The sequence below is a fragment of the Anguilla anguilla genome, chromosome 7 (assembly GCF_013347855.1).
Source record: "Anguilla anguilla isolate fAngAng1 chromosome 7, fAngAng1.pri, whole genome shotgun sequence".
NCBI lineage: Eukaryota > Metazoa > Chordata > Actinopteri > Anguilliformes > Anguillidae > Anguilla > Anguilla anguilla.
In genome coordinates this window covers 21,589,630-21,606,251 of record NC_049207.1, presented here as the reverse complement: position 1 = coordinate 21,606,251, position 16,622 = coordinate 21,589,630, and the positions used below count along the sequence as shown (strand labels likewise).

Here is a 16,622-nt window from a genome sequence, read left to right as displayed (position 1 = left end):
AATCAGATCACTAATGAGCACTGCTGTACTGCAGCTGGTCTCTCACTCTCACCACCACAGAGGGTAGATCAGAGTCACTGACTCATTTTTAAACTTTCACATATATTATGTTCTGAAGTATAACAAATTTCAATAAGAAATGTGAAAACTATTAAAAGATTTCAAATGAGTCTGACACACAAAATCTACGTAATCTTTTTAAAAACCCTATAAAAGATGCATTAACAGAACTACCTGATCTGCATCAGTTAAGATATCTGCACTGACTGGCACATTTTTGAACTTTCTACAATGCGTATAAAATGAATGTTGAGGCCACTCCTGGTCACAGTCATTGCAGAACACACAGGTAAGCTACTGTATACTTTATTGTACCTGTGAAACCAGGTAGGCAAGTGCACAGGTAACCGGCCCCCACCTCCTCGCATGTCCCCCTGTTCTGACAGGGATTGAGGAAGCACTCGTGGAACACCTGCGGGGGAGTGAAGAAGGACGGTATACTCAGAGTTTACTCACAGCTGTAACACTGACAAGCATGGGATTCTCTCTTCGTGTCTGTTAGGCGAGTTCATTCTTGTGTGTGGTCCATGAATACTGACCCTGCTCATAAATACAGCCCTTTCTGCCTCCTCTCTTGGTTCACCAGTGCACATGGAACAATTCTATCTCACACAGATGAAAGCTCAGCATCGCCCTCTAGAGCTGAGATCATTCTTCATTACACAGTCCTCAGTATAAAAAGATGGCTGGCCAAAAGGGTTAGCTGTGACCACGCATACAGGGTGACAGTGGCAGGTGCACATTGACCCACCTGGCTGCTGGCCTGGTAGTCCACACGGGCGACTTTTGGGGGGGTCGTCATGCTCTCCTCCTTGGGCAGGAAGCTGGAGCCGAAGCCTGCCGAAGAAACAAAGCTTGTGTGTAAAATGGGGAAGACTCTCGGCAGGACAGAAAGCTTGTCTCTGAGATTCTGCAGAATGGCACCGCGATCCTGGATCTAGCACGTCATGCTATGCCTCTTGGATACACATATTTTCAACAGCAAAAGGATGTGAACCGCAATAAACCACAGTCATCTTCAGCGAAACTATCCTTTAATTTCCAACCGCTAAAAGACTGCACTCTTCCCTTGTGTCAGCTCGCCAAAGGGGGAAACTCCAAGTACACGCACACGAAATTAGTGCTCAGCATGAATACATTTTTTAAAGATGTGTTCAGTCTCTGCATATGCCCTTATTCATGAATTCAGTTTTAGCATGCAACACGTTAATTATGTTCTCAGCGAATGCTCATTCTTTTGCAATTGGCTGATGTGGACCTCACTGGAGCAGTGCTGGATGGTGGTTGCCCCGGAGATGGTGGTGGTTCCATAGAAGGGGCAGGACAGGCAGAAGGACCGCCCCTCCTCGGGCTGGTAGTAGTCTCGTGGGCAGGGGTAGCAGGGCACCAGCCCTGACCGGGAGAAGTGTCCGGCTGAGCATGGGACTGCGGGGATATTACATAAGTCCATTATTGTCACTGCTAATTCCCATTGACTTCAGTTTCCCACAAGGCACTTGGATTGTGAAGTGCTTTTTGATTACAGGATAAACAATGGCTGACGTTGTTGAGAAAGTACTCCTGGTTACAGGGTCCCTGGAATTGTTCTGCGGGGTCTTCTGTTTAAACAGCTGCTCAGTTCCCCCAGGAAATACTCCTGGTCACAACCATTGCCATACAGTACTCTATGCCATGCCTCCAAACCACCACCCCCCATGTACTCACCTCCGCATTCTCCTATGTCCACCGCCCCTCTGTTGACAGTCGTGGTGTCCCCTGGGCAAGGCAGGCAGAGTCTTGAGCCAAATCCAGGCTGGTACTGTCCCAGCGGGCAGGACTCACAGGTCTCCAGCCCGTTCAGAGAGAAACTCCCTGGCTTGCACTGCGCTGGAGCAGGAAGGGAAGGGGAGGTTCACATTGGGAGGCTTTACAGCAGCGCAAACAGCTAACAGCACACTCTTTACAGCAGCGCTAACAGCTAACAGCACACTCTTTACAGCAGCGCTAACAGCTAACAGCACACTCTGTACAGCAGCGCTAACAGCTAACAGCACACTCTTTACAGGAGAACTAACAGCTTACAGCAGACTCTTTACCATAGTGTTAACAGATAACTGACCACCTTTGTATTAAACTTCAACTTTGTAAATGCATTTGATATAGCCTACAAGGCTGAACTGAACTGAATAATGAACACTGCACTGTGACTAAACTCATATTTATAAGATGCAGAGACATCAACAGTGTGTGAACACTTCCTGGATTGTTGGACACAGTCAGTATGGTACCTGTGTGAGCTTGGTCAGTGGGACAGGTACGGTACCTTTACACTCGGCTTCGCTGCGGGAGTGCAGATAGGCTGTGGAGAACCCATCTGGACACACTTTGCACTCCATCTGGCCCTCCAGGTCCTGGTAGGAGCCAATCCAGCAGCTCTCGCAAGTGGTGTACTCCAGGGAGTAGTACGTTCCAATTGGACATTGAACTGGAAGACAGCCAGGGGCTAATCAGTTAACCAGGCCTCCTATTTGTCTGAACAACTGCAGATGGAATACAGAATATGCCCATGCTACCAGAGAGAGTAATGCACTTGTGATGACGCCACATATTTAGTACATTCAAAAACGCAACCATGAAATCACCAAATGATCTGGACAATTATTCAAATGCAGAATAAAGTTTCTTGTTGTGATTTGCACTTTGGTGAAGTAAAAATAGATGCGTGATGCTACAGAAATAGAAACCTAAAAAGTGAAGTGGTGTGACGACAGTGTGGACAGTATGAGGTGGAAAAGGCCATAGACCATAACCAAATGCTCCCATTTAATTAATTAAAAAATGTTTTTTTTTTTAACACTAAGCACAGCATAAAATTGAATTAGTATTGCTGTGGTGACCCCCTTAAGCACTGAGGCTAGCTCTCACCACACATCCGTCCGTTCAGCACGGACCCCGGCCTGCAGTACAAGGAGGCTTTTCGACTCTCCAGGGACTTTGGGTCAGCCACGATCATCTCCGACGCAATGTTGAAGGTGGACAGGGGCTGCCTGCTCAGCGTCCTCTTCAACCGATTGGTCAGCTGCTCCAGCGTCCGCAGCAACCGCTTCTGATTGGCCACCTCCGCCGAGTCGTTCCTCGACAAGGGCAATGGAATGCTTGCTGGGAGAAAGGAAGCAATTTATAGTACAGTCGTGTGGGAATTTCCTCAAATCAAACATTCAGAACAGGCATCCAGAAACATTATTGTAGACAGGCACTATTGGCACTTAAAGAACTGTGAACCTCTAGGACAGGTGTAGGCAAGGGGGGTAGTACCCCTTTCGGGATTTTAAACCAGCTTCTGCCCTATTTAAATATCTTTTAACATTTCTTAATAAGCTGATGAACAAAGGCTGTTCTTGTGTCCGTCGCGAATAAAAAATGTGTTACTGTGGTCTAATCCATAGGAAAACTGGTGTTGGTGTACAGTATATAAATAATCAGTATAATTGATCCAGAGGAGCTGGGTAACTAGTTGCAATAAGAACGCACACACACACTGGCCCTGCACACACAGAGGTCCTCTAGAAATGGAACTGCTCAGAGATTAAATGGGTTTGACTTAATGGTTTGTTACCTGTGATGTTGAAGAAGATCTGGATCTTCTGGTCCCGGGTGGGTCCGATTGGCTTGCGGTGCCGTTTAGTCCTCAGTGGGTGGGTCCTTTGGGTGGTGACACCCTGCTGTTGCTTGGATGGTTGGCGGTCAGTGGCAAAGCCCACGTCAAAATATGCATACTCCTGTCCGTCCTGGGGCCCCCAGTTACTGCCCCAACCTCCAGGACCTGGGGCGACACAGAGAGGAGATCCATAGTCCTCCAAGGTTCAGAGAACTGACAGTGCAATCAGATTAGTCAGAAAAGGATGAACCAGTCTAAGTTAGTTCATGCAATTAGGTACAAGGTTTATATGTTACCGATGGCAAATCCATTTTCATAATCATAGTTGTACTCGAGGCATTGGCCCTGTGACATCATCTCCAGCTTGCAGGAGATATCATCACCGCTGCAGAATGTTGGGATCTTGAAATTGGAAAAAAAAAAGAAAAAAGAAATAGCCAATGAAAAACAGCAAAGGCTACAGCAGAAAAAAAATCAGTTTCTCAGTACACCTCATCTTGGGACACACCATGAAACAAGTCTGTGAAGGCCCTTTGAATGCTAAGCTAGACAGACACTCACTGCACCAGGGGATAGACACTGAAAGTACACAAAACTATCTCACTATCCGTGGCAGGACATTATATTGCTGTTTTCTCACTGCGGAAGAAGAACCAGACTGGATCATTACAGTATGCTCCTTTTCCACTGTAGACCTGGAACCAGACTGGATCATTACAGTATGCTCCTTTTCCACTGTAGACCTGGAACCAGACTGGATCATTACAGTATGCTCCTTTTCCACTGTAGACCTGGAACCAGACTGGCACAAACTGGAGCCGAGTGACAGGTGCTTTTCCATTTGTGACAGGTCTGGGTGCTTTTCCACTTGTCTACCCAGAAGCACATGGCCTCTCACTGAATGCTGCCATCAGCCCAGATCAGGACTGTCTGCCATCCGAGGCTGAGGCTTTTGGGAAAAAACCCTGACTCCGTAATAATTACAGCAGCTTGTGGTTATTCACCGTGATTAATGGCAGGAGCCATGCTCCCTTCTGCCTCCCGTGTTTACCTCCTCACAGTTCTTTAAGCACTGACGCTGAGGAAAGCCAGAAGCGTTACAGAGACGAAGCCGACATGGGTCAGAAACCCCAAAAACACTTCATGTCTGAAACGAGCCAGCCAGCCTGGTTCCAGTTCAACTGTGTGTGTGTGTGTGTGTGTGTGTGTGTGTGTTCATGTGTGTCCCGTTTGAAGAGCCGTCAGCCCTACAGCTCTCCAGCCGAGGGTTAAAAATTAATCTCCGGAACCCGGAACTCTCTCACCGTTCCGCCCAGCGCGGTGTTGAAGTCCCCGGTGAAGGACTTGAGCAGGTCCTGGTCATCGCAGCGCGAGGCTTTGAACAGCATTTCAAAGGGCTTGAAGCCGTTATTAGCGATGCGGTTCACTGGAAGAAATAAGGAGCAGGCACGGCAGTTAAGAGGGACCAGAGAGACCGAGAGCGAGCCCAGTGAGAGAAAGCCGGAATTCAGGCATCTAGAAGGGAGGGAATCTTGGTTCAGAGACATTTTAACATAAATGGACTAAGTTAACCCCAATACAGCTCGGATTTCGCCCGGATGTAGCCTGGCTATGGCCTAGCCTGCTCAAAAACTTTCACTTCCAAATGTAGCTTGGTTTTCACCTGAACGTCTAGATATCATTTCACTGACTTTCACCATAAAAATGTACACTGGGGGACTTAAAACAAAGTTTTAAAAAATTAACTTGCACCATTAACTGTAAAACTAACAGACTTATTGATTTGGAATCAAAATAAAGAAGAAATATCTGTTGCAGTGCATGCAACTACTAGTTGTTTTTTAGTATAGGAATAGCATTAACTAAAACACTAAAACCTCAAACCTATCATTAAAACAATATGGTTTTTAAAAAATGTTTGAAAACATTTTGGACCCTGTCACACGGCTGGCAACCATGTAACCCAGCCCAAGGAGAGAGGCAAAGTGAGAGAGAGAAAAAGTGGGGGAGAGGGAAAGAGAGAGAGAGAAAGAGAAGGAGAAAGAAAGGGAGAGCAGAAAGAAGTCAGAAAGAAAAGATGAGAGAAAGAGGGAGTACAAGAAAAAGTGTCCTACAAGGGACATTCGCAGGCAAGGGACATATAGAGAACTCTGCCCAGCTGTCAAGATGGATGACGCATTTCCCACTCCTGCCTGACCATGAGAAATTACAGATCCTCCTAGAACAGGAGGCAGACATGACGGAACTGGCAGAGCAATATGTAACTGCCTGTCACAAAATGACAGAGTGTAAGACCACTTTAAATGAAAAAATATGTACAAAATTATAGGTAATATATTAATACAGTGTGTTGGGCATTGCTAAAAAAAATGTTTTAGGAAAATGGTACACGATATTACTCTTTTTTGGTTTTGTATGTTCTTTTGATTTTTATTATTTTTTGAAAGCGAGAGGGAGAGTGTGGGGTGAACTCATGTCTTAAAATGCTTTGGCAGCACATGCTGTTGGATAAGCTGTGTCATACCAATAACAAAAAAATACTTTCAGCATGAGAGGGAGGGAGAGAGTGAGAGAGATAGATGGACTGCAAAGGGGAGAGAGGTATGAAGTGATAGTGACACATGCACACACGCACACGCACACGCACATACACACACACACAAATGTCCACACACATGCACGCATGCCCACACACACATACACACATTCCTGGCGATTACTCACAGGAGCAGTCGGTCTGGTCTGAAGAGTATGGCGGGTTCCACAAGCCATTGTTGGCGCAGAAGTAGCTCTGGACGGACTCTTGGGTGAAGCTGTACCCGTCCTTACAGTGCAGGGTGCAGTTGACACCCCCGTCCTCCTCTGTACAGGAGAACTCCCCATTCACAGGCTCAAAGGGCTGCTCACATGTGGACCCTGCAGAGCACAGAGAGGCAGCACCATTACTGAAGCTTTTTACCCTCTACGATGCAAGACCACGAATATGTGATTAGAAAGTTCTTAACTGAACATTCTAATGCTGATGTAACTATCATGACTGGTAATTGAAAGCAATGGAGTTCTAGAACACTGACTTAGAACTTTAAAAAAACACTCCAAAAAGACTACTCTTCAAAGGGTTAAAATGAGAATCCAGGAGTGCCTTAGGGATGTGCAATATATACTATCTAGTAATATAATATATAATGTAATATTATATTATATTATAATATAAAATATATATATATACACAATAGTATATCAGATATATGTGTATTTTTTGGAAAATAATGCCCAATATAATGTATAGTAGAGTATTATTTATTGCAATATTTGACAGGGGCAATCATTTGTGTATATGTGCCAAATTTTGTGAAGTGTTGCAAGATATTCATAGCATATTTATTTCAAACATATTTTCAAATACATTTAATTTCTGTAAGAGGTACAGAGACAGAGCCAAGCCGTGTTTTCTTGGTCCAAGGTTATAAGGAATGTGTTGACAGTTAGACATCTGAGTACATCTGTGGTTTTACCCAGCCAGTGTGATACAGTACATGAGGAAAACTGGGAAAACTAATAAAATCATTCTGAATAATATTTTTATGCCAAGGTTACAAAATTCATTTTTTCCTTCACAGGGCCACTAAAAGAAAAGTTAAAGAGACGTTAAGATTACAAGTTAGCTTTCTCTGCACAATGAGCAATGAGAGTGCTGCACCTTGAATGATGACATGCAGGTCACAGGTGCGGTTGTTTCCGGAAGGGTCAGTGGCTGTGTATCGCACCACAGTCTCTCCCGTTGGGAACACAGACCCTGGGGAGTGGGTGCTGGAGATCTTCAGTGGGCCCCCTGGGACATTTCCCACAAAAAAAGTGGCGTCACTGTTTGGTTAAAATGTAAATGGCATGATGCTTGCATAAGAAACATGGTCCAAATGACTAAGAACAAATCCTCTGATAGTGGGTAAAATAAGAACCTTATTGTTACTAGAATTAAAAAATATTAAAAATGTCAACGGAATAAAATAAGCTGTATATCATAGTATTTGTTTTGTTTGGTTCTGTATAAAATTGTTTTAAAAATTAGATTACCAGTATCTTTTAAAACCTACATTAACATTCAATGACAACAATGTAAAAGATAACTAGACAAAGTGCTTTTTACACTACATGCCTCTGTGACCTTTAAATGCACTTGAAGTAGTAGATAAAAAAAGCAAACGATTCATTTCTTGTCTCAGTATGCGAGGTCCACATCCCTCATCATTCCTTTTATCATTCCCACAAAAAAAACATACGCTCACCCAAACTCCCCTCCACCTGATGTAATCAGAGGAAATCCCCTTCACTGCAGGTGATTACAGTCAATCCAGAGATTGATTATTCAATAGAAGGGCATATAGTATTACTGGCAAAATCCCAAAAACCCAAGATAATCCACTTGAATTAGATGCAGTGCCAGGATGTTCCTAAAGAGGGCAGCGCTGACACTGTCCCATACCTAGGTATGACTCACTCCGGCAAACCATAAAAAGTTATAATAAACTCAGACATGTTGACACGTGAAAATGGGCAGTCTGGTCGGCACATGGCACCATAATCATATCTGGGCAGTTATGTGTAATTGCTACCCTGCGTGCTCCCGGACCCAGAGAAAGGATATGCACATGCTACACTACATCTAGTTCAGACAGTACCGGGGGGGGTGCAGCTCCGTATTCCAAACTAGCTGACACATGTCTGGCAAAGCCAACGCCGGTGTCATCCAGTCTCTGAAATATAACAGGTCATTAAGTGTGGCCGAGGAAAGCGAAAACACCGACGTTTCGCTAACGCTCCGTGACGTTATCATGGTCTGGCACCGCATCCAGAGAACGCTAGCCTAAACACCAACGCGCACTCCCTTATTAGATTTGTTGTTTTAATACGGTGAGAGCGACGCCTGGCTACGGCTGAATGGCAGCGGAGCAGGCCGGGTGCGGAGACTCGGGTTTCGGTTACGCGGCGCCTGCCGCAGCTGCCCGCGAGAGAGGGCCCGTCATCACTCTTTTGATCGCGTGGGCGAGAGGACTCCGTTTAGAAGCACCAGCGTTCATTACGCTCCCAACTCTCATACTGAAAACACATGGTAGCATCAGACCTTCCCCCATTACGTGGTTTATTCTATTCTGTTTCCTTTCCTTTGGCATTTATAGCCACGTCTTCATCCCTATCTTCTTCCCCCTGATTTGGAAAGTTCCTGTCATGTTTGCAGGTTCATCTCATCCTCCATTGGTTAGGGACAGTGTAGCCTAGCAGGCATCTGTTGTTCACCCCCCCCCCCCCCCCCCCCCCCCCCCCCCCACACACACACACACACCCTGCTCAGCTGAGTCAGAGGCACTCCTGTGTGATCAGGTGGGAGCTCCAGACTAGAACCCTCCCTCTGAGAGGGAGAGCTTCACTGGTCTGCCCAGTGAGACTCCCTCCCGCTGTTCACATTGCCGTTTGGTTCTATTCCAATGGCTGCCCCTCCACACCAAGAAATAGTGATAGATAAATAGATAGATAAACAGACAGACAGACAGACTGACACAAAAAGACAGACAAAGGATCTCTAAGAATGGATACCTGAATTGTCTGAAAACTGAGGCACCTCCCACACAACAACAGTTTCCGTCTCTGTAGTCTGGAAAGGGGGTGGGGATCTGCACCTGTCAATCACAGGCGGCTCCGTATCTAGGAGAGAATTCTCACAGTTCTTAAAAGCTCCAAATCTCTGGATAACCACATGTGGACACTGTGAATGTGAAAATCGGATGACACATAGGCCACACTGGTTAACTGTGGCATATTTACACATACTGTATCATTAGCCTGTCAAATTTAACTCCATTAAGTGGTTAAAGACATACAACTTAAACACTGGTGTCAAGAACGTCTCAGATGAACATATTTCAGATGATGCTACAATCACTGCTCAGTCACTACATATCACACTGGCACCTTGTCGCAGTAATGTAAAGAACACATTATCCACCCACCTATGACCCTGACAGTGAAGGAGCAGTTAGCCCTGTTTCCTGAACCGTCGGTGGCCATGTACGTGATGCTCTCCTCTCCGATGGGAAACATCTGAGGAGGGGTGAAGATCGGAGTCATCTGAACCACTACCTGCGAGGGACAGAGAGAGAGAGAGAGAGAGAGAGAGAGAGAGCAGTGGGTCTAAAAGTACAATGAAGATCCACGGCTGGGACGATGGATCAGCACACATGCGTGCTGTGCTGTTTGTGCCTTGAGTTGTGAATGGACATGGACCATTGCCCCATTACCGTCCTTTTCATTTTGCATCTAATTGTCAGGGAGTGGGGGGAAGGAGGGGTGATGGGAAAACCCACCTCCTCCCCAGAGTTGTCCTGGGGCCTTGGAGCGTCCCAGCTGACGTTGGCCGAGCCGTGGTGCTCCGCTGTCTCCGCCATGACGTCCCTGGGGCAGGTGATCTGAGGAGGCTCCAGGTCTGGGGTTCACAACAAAAAAACAGGGTCCAGCCAAAAATTCCCAGAAAGTGAGGAATGAAACTCAGAAACAGGAATAACTGCATGAACTCCTGCGAATCACCCATGGGCTCAACCTTCTCTTTACAGCTGACTTCCCACAATCCTCTGTTATCAATTACAGCATCATGGGGATTTCCCAGAATCCTCATTTATCAATTATGGCATCATGCAGATTTCCCACAACCATTTTTGATCAATTACAGCATCCTGCAAATTTCCCAGGATCCTCTGTTATCAATTACAGCATCATGCATATTTCCCACGATCCTCTTTTATCAATTACGGCATCTTGAAAATTTCCCAGGATCCTCTGTTATCAATTACTGCATTATGCAGCCAACACTACAGCTTAAGGTTTTGTTAATTTCCCTAACAGTCCTCTGCTATCCTTTGATACCGGCCTTTAATGCCTTACTTGCACTGCATGTTAGCTTTTTATAGCTCGTTATGAACAGGGGTGCATTCAGGTTAAGTGACTGTTGCGTGACAGCAGGACAGTATCAGTCATGTTTATAGCTTTGGTTTTGGAACCGAGTACAGTGTGGTCATCTCTGTTTCCCGCATCACCGCACCTGAGGCCATCCTGCCGACGTAGATTATCGGCTGAACAAGATCTCAGCCATTCCAGCAGGACATTACCCATACACTGAAACATCCATCTCCATAAAAATAATGCCCCGGTGCTTTAGGAACCCTTTGACTTTATTAGCGGGAAATTCATTGTCCGTGTTACAGCGGTTATGAAAGTTGTTGGAAGGGCGTCCACTGGTACTTTTCCCACCGTTAAACAGGAAGAGCGTGAGGGCATTTGGGTCCATCCCCTCCAAGGAGAGAACGTAAGACTGAGTCACGGGGATGAGGCAGCGCCCTCACCTGGCCCAGACAGAGCCTCACACCTCTCCGAGCTTCTCCATTTTACCTGAGCACCTGCAGTAGCACCTGCTACAACTGATCCAATACCAAGACGAGGCAGTTAAGCTCCATTTCCTGATATGTGGATGTTACTGTTGTGGGTCAGCGTTCATGAATGCTAATGATTTCAAATAGGAGTGCAGAGCAGCAGTCAGAGCACCGGATTCTATGTACACTGGACAAAAACCCAGGGACACGTAACACTACTGAGTACTGCATTTAAATTAGCCCAACAGACAATCCTAAAACGTATTTTTATAAAGTCTTATAATGGAACCATAATAAGGGCATAGAAAAATAGAACAATGTGTAGGAAAATAACTACACATGCAATAACTAATAACTGGTAAATACAGACACATAAACTTGCCCATGCTCCAGCAGAGGTATGGTGATCTAATGCACAGGAAAGGGTTACCTTTACAGGTTGCCTTGTGCACACTGGTGCTCCAGTCTCCTGAGGGAAGACACCGCACCTCCAGGTCTCCCAGGAGCCTGTAACCTTGGCGACAGGCCAGCTGGCACACCGTGCCGGCCTTCACATCCTTCTCTCCGCAGGTAGGGGGCGACAGCAGTACATTTTTAAGAGTCATCATCGGAGGACAGCGGATCTCTGAAAGCGGTGAAGAGGAACGGCCTGGTCAAGGCCTCAGGAGAAACCGCCGGCACACCCTCTCCATACTCAGACACAGAGCACGAAAGGAAAAACCGAGGCAGAGCTACATGCGCAAAAACATACATCCCGGAGCTAGGCTAGATCAGCGAGAAAAGCTCTTTTTAAGGGCACTGGGATCTCCTTAGTCTAGTTCAAGGGTGTCCTATCTTATCTGAAAAGGGATGATGTGTGTATGGGTCTTTGTTTTAGCCCAGCACTATTACACCTGATTAGCTAATCGTGGTCTTCAATCAAGACCTTGATAAGTAGAGTCAGGTGTCTTAGTGCTGAGCTAGAACAAAAAAACCTGCATCCACATTGGTGCTTTACGGAAAAGACAGGACATCCATGTTCTAGAGGAATTGTAAAATAAATTAATAAGTCTAAACAACATGTAAACTTCTTAAAATTAGCAAGCCATTAAGTTATTAATGAATGTACTCTAAGTTTTATCACAGGCCACTTGCAGAAACTAGGTAAATGGACTTTCCAATAAGATCAATCATTTTTTACTGAATCACTTTCTGTGTATTGGACTGTACTAGAGATATAGAGGATCAAAACAGAAGTTGATTCTAAGAGTGTTGGTATTTCACTCAAAACTTTCAAAAAATATTTTCATATGCCCTTGTCGAAAAGAAATTATGCCCAAAACTGCCTGCAGGACCAAGAGTAGCAACGAATCCAACAAAATCCAGGCTTTTGTACAAACAGAACGCAATTCAGTCCAAAAGCTGATATTCCAGGTGATAAACAGCTATGAAAGCCGCCTTCTGAGGAGTGAGCAGACGTCTGCAACTTTTAAATAGAGGCCAGTGACTCATGTACTGTAACCGTCTAACAAAATGGCCAGAGCTTTGAGGGTAAATGCTTTCTCCTACCCTTTCCTCTCTCAAGTGGGTGTGCGTGAGTGTGTGCGTTTGCATGCGTGTGTGAGAGAGAGACTGATAAAGAGAATGAGAAAGAGAGAGCGAGAAAGAAAAAGGGACATGCTTTGTATGTGATTGTGCGTGTGTGTGTGTGTGTGTGAGAGAGAGAGTGAGAGTTAAAGAAAGAGGGACATGCTTCGTATGTGACTGCGTGGGTGTGTGTGTGTGTGTGCATGTGCGCATACTCATGCCCTTCACTCCCCTTGGCCCTCCCTGACCTACCGTGTTCTCCCTGAGTGTCTGACAGAGACAGACACAGTGACCTGTTGTTATGAGAGAGAAGCTATAACTCTTTCTGTGAAGTGATTTACTGCCACTGTAGTCAAATCCAGACCATATGTTCAGTAACTGCTGTACTTTCTCATATCTGGAGTAGTGGGATGAATCCAGTAATGATTTCTAACCTTTGACATAAAGTACACCACAGGTTGTTACTTTGACAAAAGCTTTAGAAATTAGGTAGGAGGTGGGAGTGGGGCTTAGGGTGCAGCAAAGAGCTGGGGAGAGGGAGTGTTTAGGATTAGGGGTGTTTGAGAGGGCGTACAGAGGGTGAAAGTTTGAACAGGGAAGGGGGGTGAAGATGGATACCCACTGTGTTTGGTGAGTGGGGTTTGGGGTGAGTCGGGTTTGAGGTGAGTGAGTTTTGGGGGTGAGTGGGGTTTTGGGGTGAATGGGGTTTGAGGTGAGTGGGGTTTGGGGGTGAGTGGGGTGAGTTGAGTTTGGGTTGAGTGGGGTTTGGGGGTTTTGGGTGAGTGGGGTTCAGGGTGAGTGTGATTTGGGTTGAGTGGGGTTTGGGGATGAGTGAAGGGTGCAGCAGGCTTACCCACACACCGAGGTTGGGTCCCGCTCCACTGGGCGTTGGCCTGGCAGGTGAGCCGCGTGCTGCCCTCCAGCTTGTACCCCGCGGCACAGCGCACTTCGCACCTCGTTCTGTAGGAGGCGCTGCCCTCCGTGCAGTTTATGCGCCCGTGCCGAGGTGGAGAGAGCGGGGGACACGTGCGGACTGAAGCAGAGAGACACAAAGGAGAGGGAGCACACGTGTGCGGGGTCAGATCCGTTAGGGCAGCAGTGGGTTTAACTTCGTCATTGCAGAGAAGGCAAAAAAAGATCTGACGTTTTCCAACTGAAAATAATATGCCTGCATTATTCATTATATATGTTTGTTTTTCTCCTCAAAAATGGATTTAAGGGAGAGTAAAACCACAATAAACAGAGAGGGAAAGAGAGAAATAGAGCGAGAGAGAGAGAGAAAGAGAGAGAGAGAGAAAGAGAGACTGATCTGAGGAAGGCTGGGCCTCTTGTGCACAGCTGCCTGTGCGTGTAAGAGAAAGGAAAGAGGAAGCGCGAATTCAAGTAGGACCTATAATTTATTTTAAAATAAAACTCAAAAATATCCATGATCTATGGCTGGGCCTTGTTAGCCTGTGGTCTGCACCAGCAAAACTCAGATTTTGGGTTCCCCTCCCCTCTGTGTGGGAGGTGCTTAGTGGCAGTGACGCAGAGCGGGTGCGAAAGATTCAGAATCGGGGGGTGTGGGGGGGGGGCATGTTGCTAGTCTCGGGCTGAGGGAGACAGACGGATCGGGGTGTTCTCCAGCTGTTGGCACAAGGCGGCAGTTTCGCAGTAGCTGTGAGTTGTTTGCTTCGGGTTCAGTCTAAACACATGCGAAAGCAATATACTCAGACGGTGCGTACAGACAAATAAAGTGAAACTTTTTGTTTGATTTAACAGGCCTTATCACAACAGTACGCTCAAAAGGGAAATAAAAACAACTAACAAGCCGTTGTACCACATAAATGTTTATGTGGGCACGAAAACCTCTAAAAACATCTGAAGAGACTACAGCTCTGGAGAACTTTGAAGAGCTTCCCGAGGTCCATGTGGTTTGAAAAGATCATGCTGTGATCAAATTACACTGCATGTACAGGCAAGCTAAAGTTAGCTTTAATGAGTGCTTAAAGTTATTCTCTGGAAAAAGATCAGTAGATTACCTTATAATTGTCATCAAACATGTGTCTGTATTTATATAAATCGGTATTTAAAAATGAAAGGAAAGTATTCCATTAGGACCAAACATATTTTTAACCTGGATCACCTGGATCATGTGTAGATTTTTAAAGTGTTCATCTGCTATTTATAATGCAAAGCAGCTAATACGAAGCATGTCAGTCTGGCTGACGTGTACAGGTATGTACATAACTAGCCTGTAAAGGCTAAAGAATATCTTCCTAACCAAATACTTGTTCCTAAAGATTTACATATGTATGTATATGTGTATTACTGCTTGTATATACCCTATGTGACCCAAAGTGTCAGCACACTCCTTGGTCTTGGGCTGTTTTTCATGGTTTCGAGTAGGCTCCTTGGATCCAGTGAAGGCTAATCTTAATGTTACACGATATAATTACATTCTAGACGATTCTGTGCTTCCCCAACAGTTTGAGAAAGGCCTAGCCTGTTTCAGCATGACAATGCCCCCGGGCAAACAGAAAGGTCCATATAGAAATGGTTTTGTCAAGAACAGTGTGGAAGAACTTGACTAGCCTGCCCAGAGCCCTGACCTCAACCCCATCCAACACCTTTGGGATCAATTGGAAAGCCAACTGTGAGCCAGGCCTAATCGCCCAATCAGTGCCCGGCCTCACTAATGCTCTTCTGGCTGAATGGAAGCAAATCCAAGCAGCAATGCTCCATCAGGTATAAAGCCTTCCCAGAAGGGTGGAGATTCCATACTCTATATTAATGCCCACAATTTTAGATGAGATGTTGGATGTCAGGTGTCCACATACTTTTGGCCATGTAGCGTACATGCACACGCACACGCACACACGCATCTCTCACCTCTGCAGCTGGGCTCTGAGCCCGACCAGCCACCGTTGGGCTGGCACAGGCGGATGCTGCTGCCCACCAAGTCGAACCCAGGCTTACAGCGAATCCCACAGGCAGCGTTGAAGTGGTTGTTGCACGCATTCTGGATGAAGAAGCCATTTTCTGGTGGGTAAATCTCTGGGCAGTGAACCACTTGAAATGAGGAAACCAAATGAAAGATTAGCATAATTAACACACACACGCTAATACACAGGCAAACACACATACATGTACACCCGCATGCAAGCACATTTACACAGACACACACACACACACAGACAAAAACACATACATGTACACGCTATTGAAAACGTGAGGAAACTCATTTACACAGACACACACACACACACACACACACACAAAGGCAAATCTGAGGCAAATCTGTCTGACAGACAGTTCTGCTTGTGTGGACGTTCTTCTGATTGGAAAATTAATGTTCCTGGAAGTGTGCATGAAGGTGGAAAATTACAGCTTGTGGAAATACAACAAATCCAATATCCCCAGGGATCAGAGGCTCAGTAGACTACACAGCTGCTGATCTCTCATACACTCATGCTCTGCTGCTTGTTTTGTATTACAGCCAGTCTTTTATTCATCTCACAGAAACAAAGGACTCCAGGAGAAGACAAGACTCCTGTAGTCTCTCCCTTGGGTGAGTACATGTGTTTTTACACTGGGAAACTGCTGCACTTCCAAGTACAAACAGAATGAATGATCGGTATTGCAATAGGGATGATACCAATATAATGCTACAATGGTGCTTGTTCACTATAGCAATGAATAAACAGTTAAATACAGGAGGACAGAGGTACAGACACCCTCTGGATTACACAGAATGTACTTGATACATGTACAAGTGTGTGTGTTTGTGTGGGAGCATGTATGTATGCGTGTGTATGTGTGTGTATGTGTGTGTGTGCGCGTGTGTGTGTGTGTGTTTGTGTGCGAGCGTGTATGCATGTGTGTGTATGTGTGTATGTGTGTGTGTGTATGTATGTATGTGTGTATGTGTGTGTGTGCGCGTGCGTGTGTGTGCGTGTGTG

The 16,622-nt window shown here is 45.7% G+C and overlaps 1 protein-coding gene across 3 annotated transcripts in view; it reads right to left on the bottom strand.

Annotated features, from left to right (window-relative positions):
* The window catches only part of svep1 (sushi, von Willebrand factor type A, EGF and pentraxin domain containing 1), a 74,408-nt gene that overhangs the window by 25,555 nt on the left and 32,231 nt on the right, over positions 1-16,622 (bottom strand). For all 3 annotated transcript variants that reach the window (XM_035426289.1, XM_035426290.1, XM_035426288.1), the window contains exons 5-21: positions 15,553-15,732; positions 13,535-13,714; positions 11,546-11,740; positions 10,057-10,175; positions 9,703-9,832; positions 9,290-9,397; positions 7,398-7,529; positions 6,422-6,613; positions 5,002-5,123; positions 3,994-4,099; positions 3,656-3,862; positions 2,965-3,198; positions 2,363-2,524; positions 1,765-1,926; positions 1,324-1,485; positions 812-897; positions 376-472 (exon numbers count right to left, since the gene is read on the bottom strand). In XM_035426289.1, the coding sequence (XP_035282180.1) occupies positions 376-472; positions 812-897; positions 1,324-1,485; positions 1,765-1,926; positions 2,363-2,524; positions 2,965-3,198; positions 3,656-3,862; positions 3,994-4,099; positions 5,002-5,123; positions 6,422-6,613; positions 7,398-7,529; positions 9,290-9,397; positions 9,703-9,832; positions 10,057-10,175; positions 11,546-11,740; positions 13,535-13,714; positions 15,553-15,732 (2,574 nt within the window). The remainder of the gene's footprint in view (positions 1-375; positions 473-811; positions 898-1,323; positions 1,486-1,764; positions 1,927-2,362; positions 2,525-2,964; positions 3,199-3,655; positions 3,863-3,993; positions 4,100-5,001; positions 5,124-6,421; positions 6,614-7,397; positions 7,530-9,289; positions 9,398-9,702; positions 9,833-10,056; positions 10,176-11,545; positions 11,741-13,534; positions 13,715-15,552; positions 15,733-16,622) is intronic.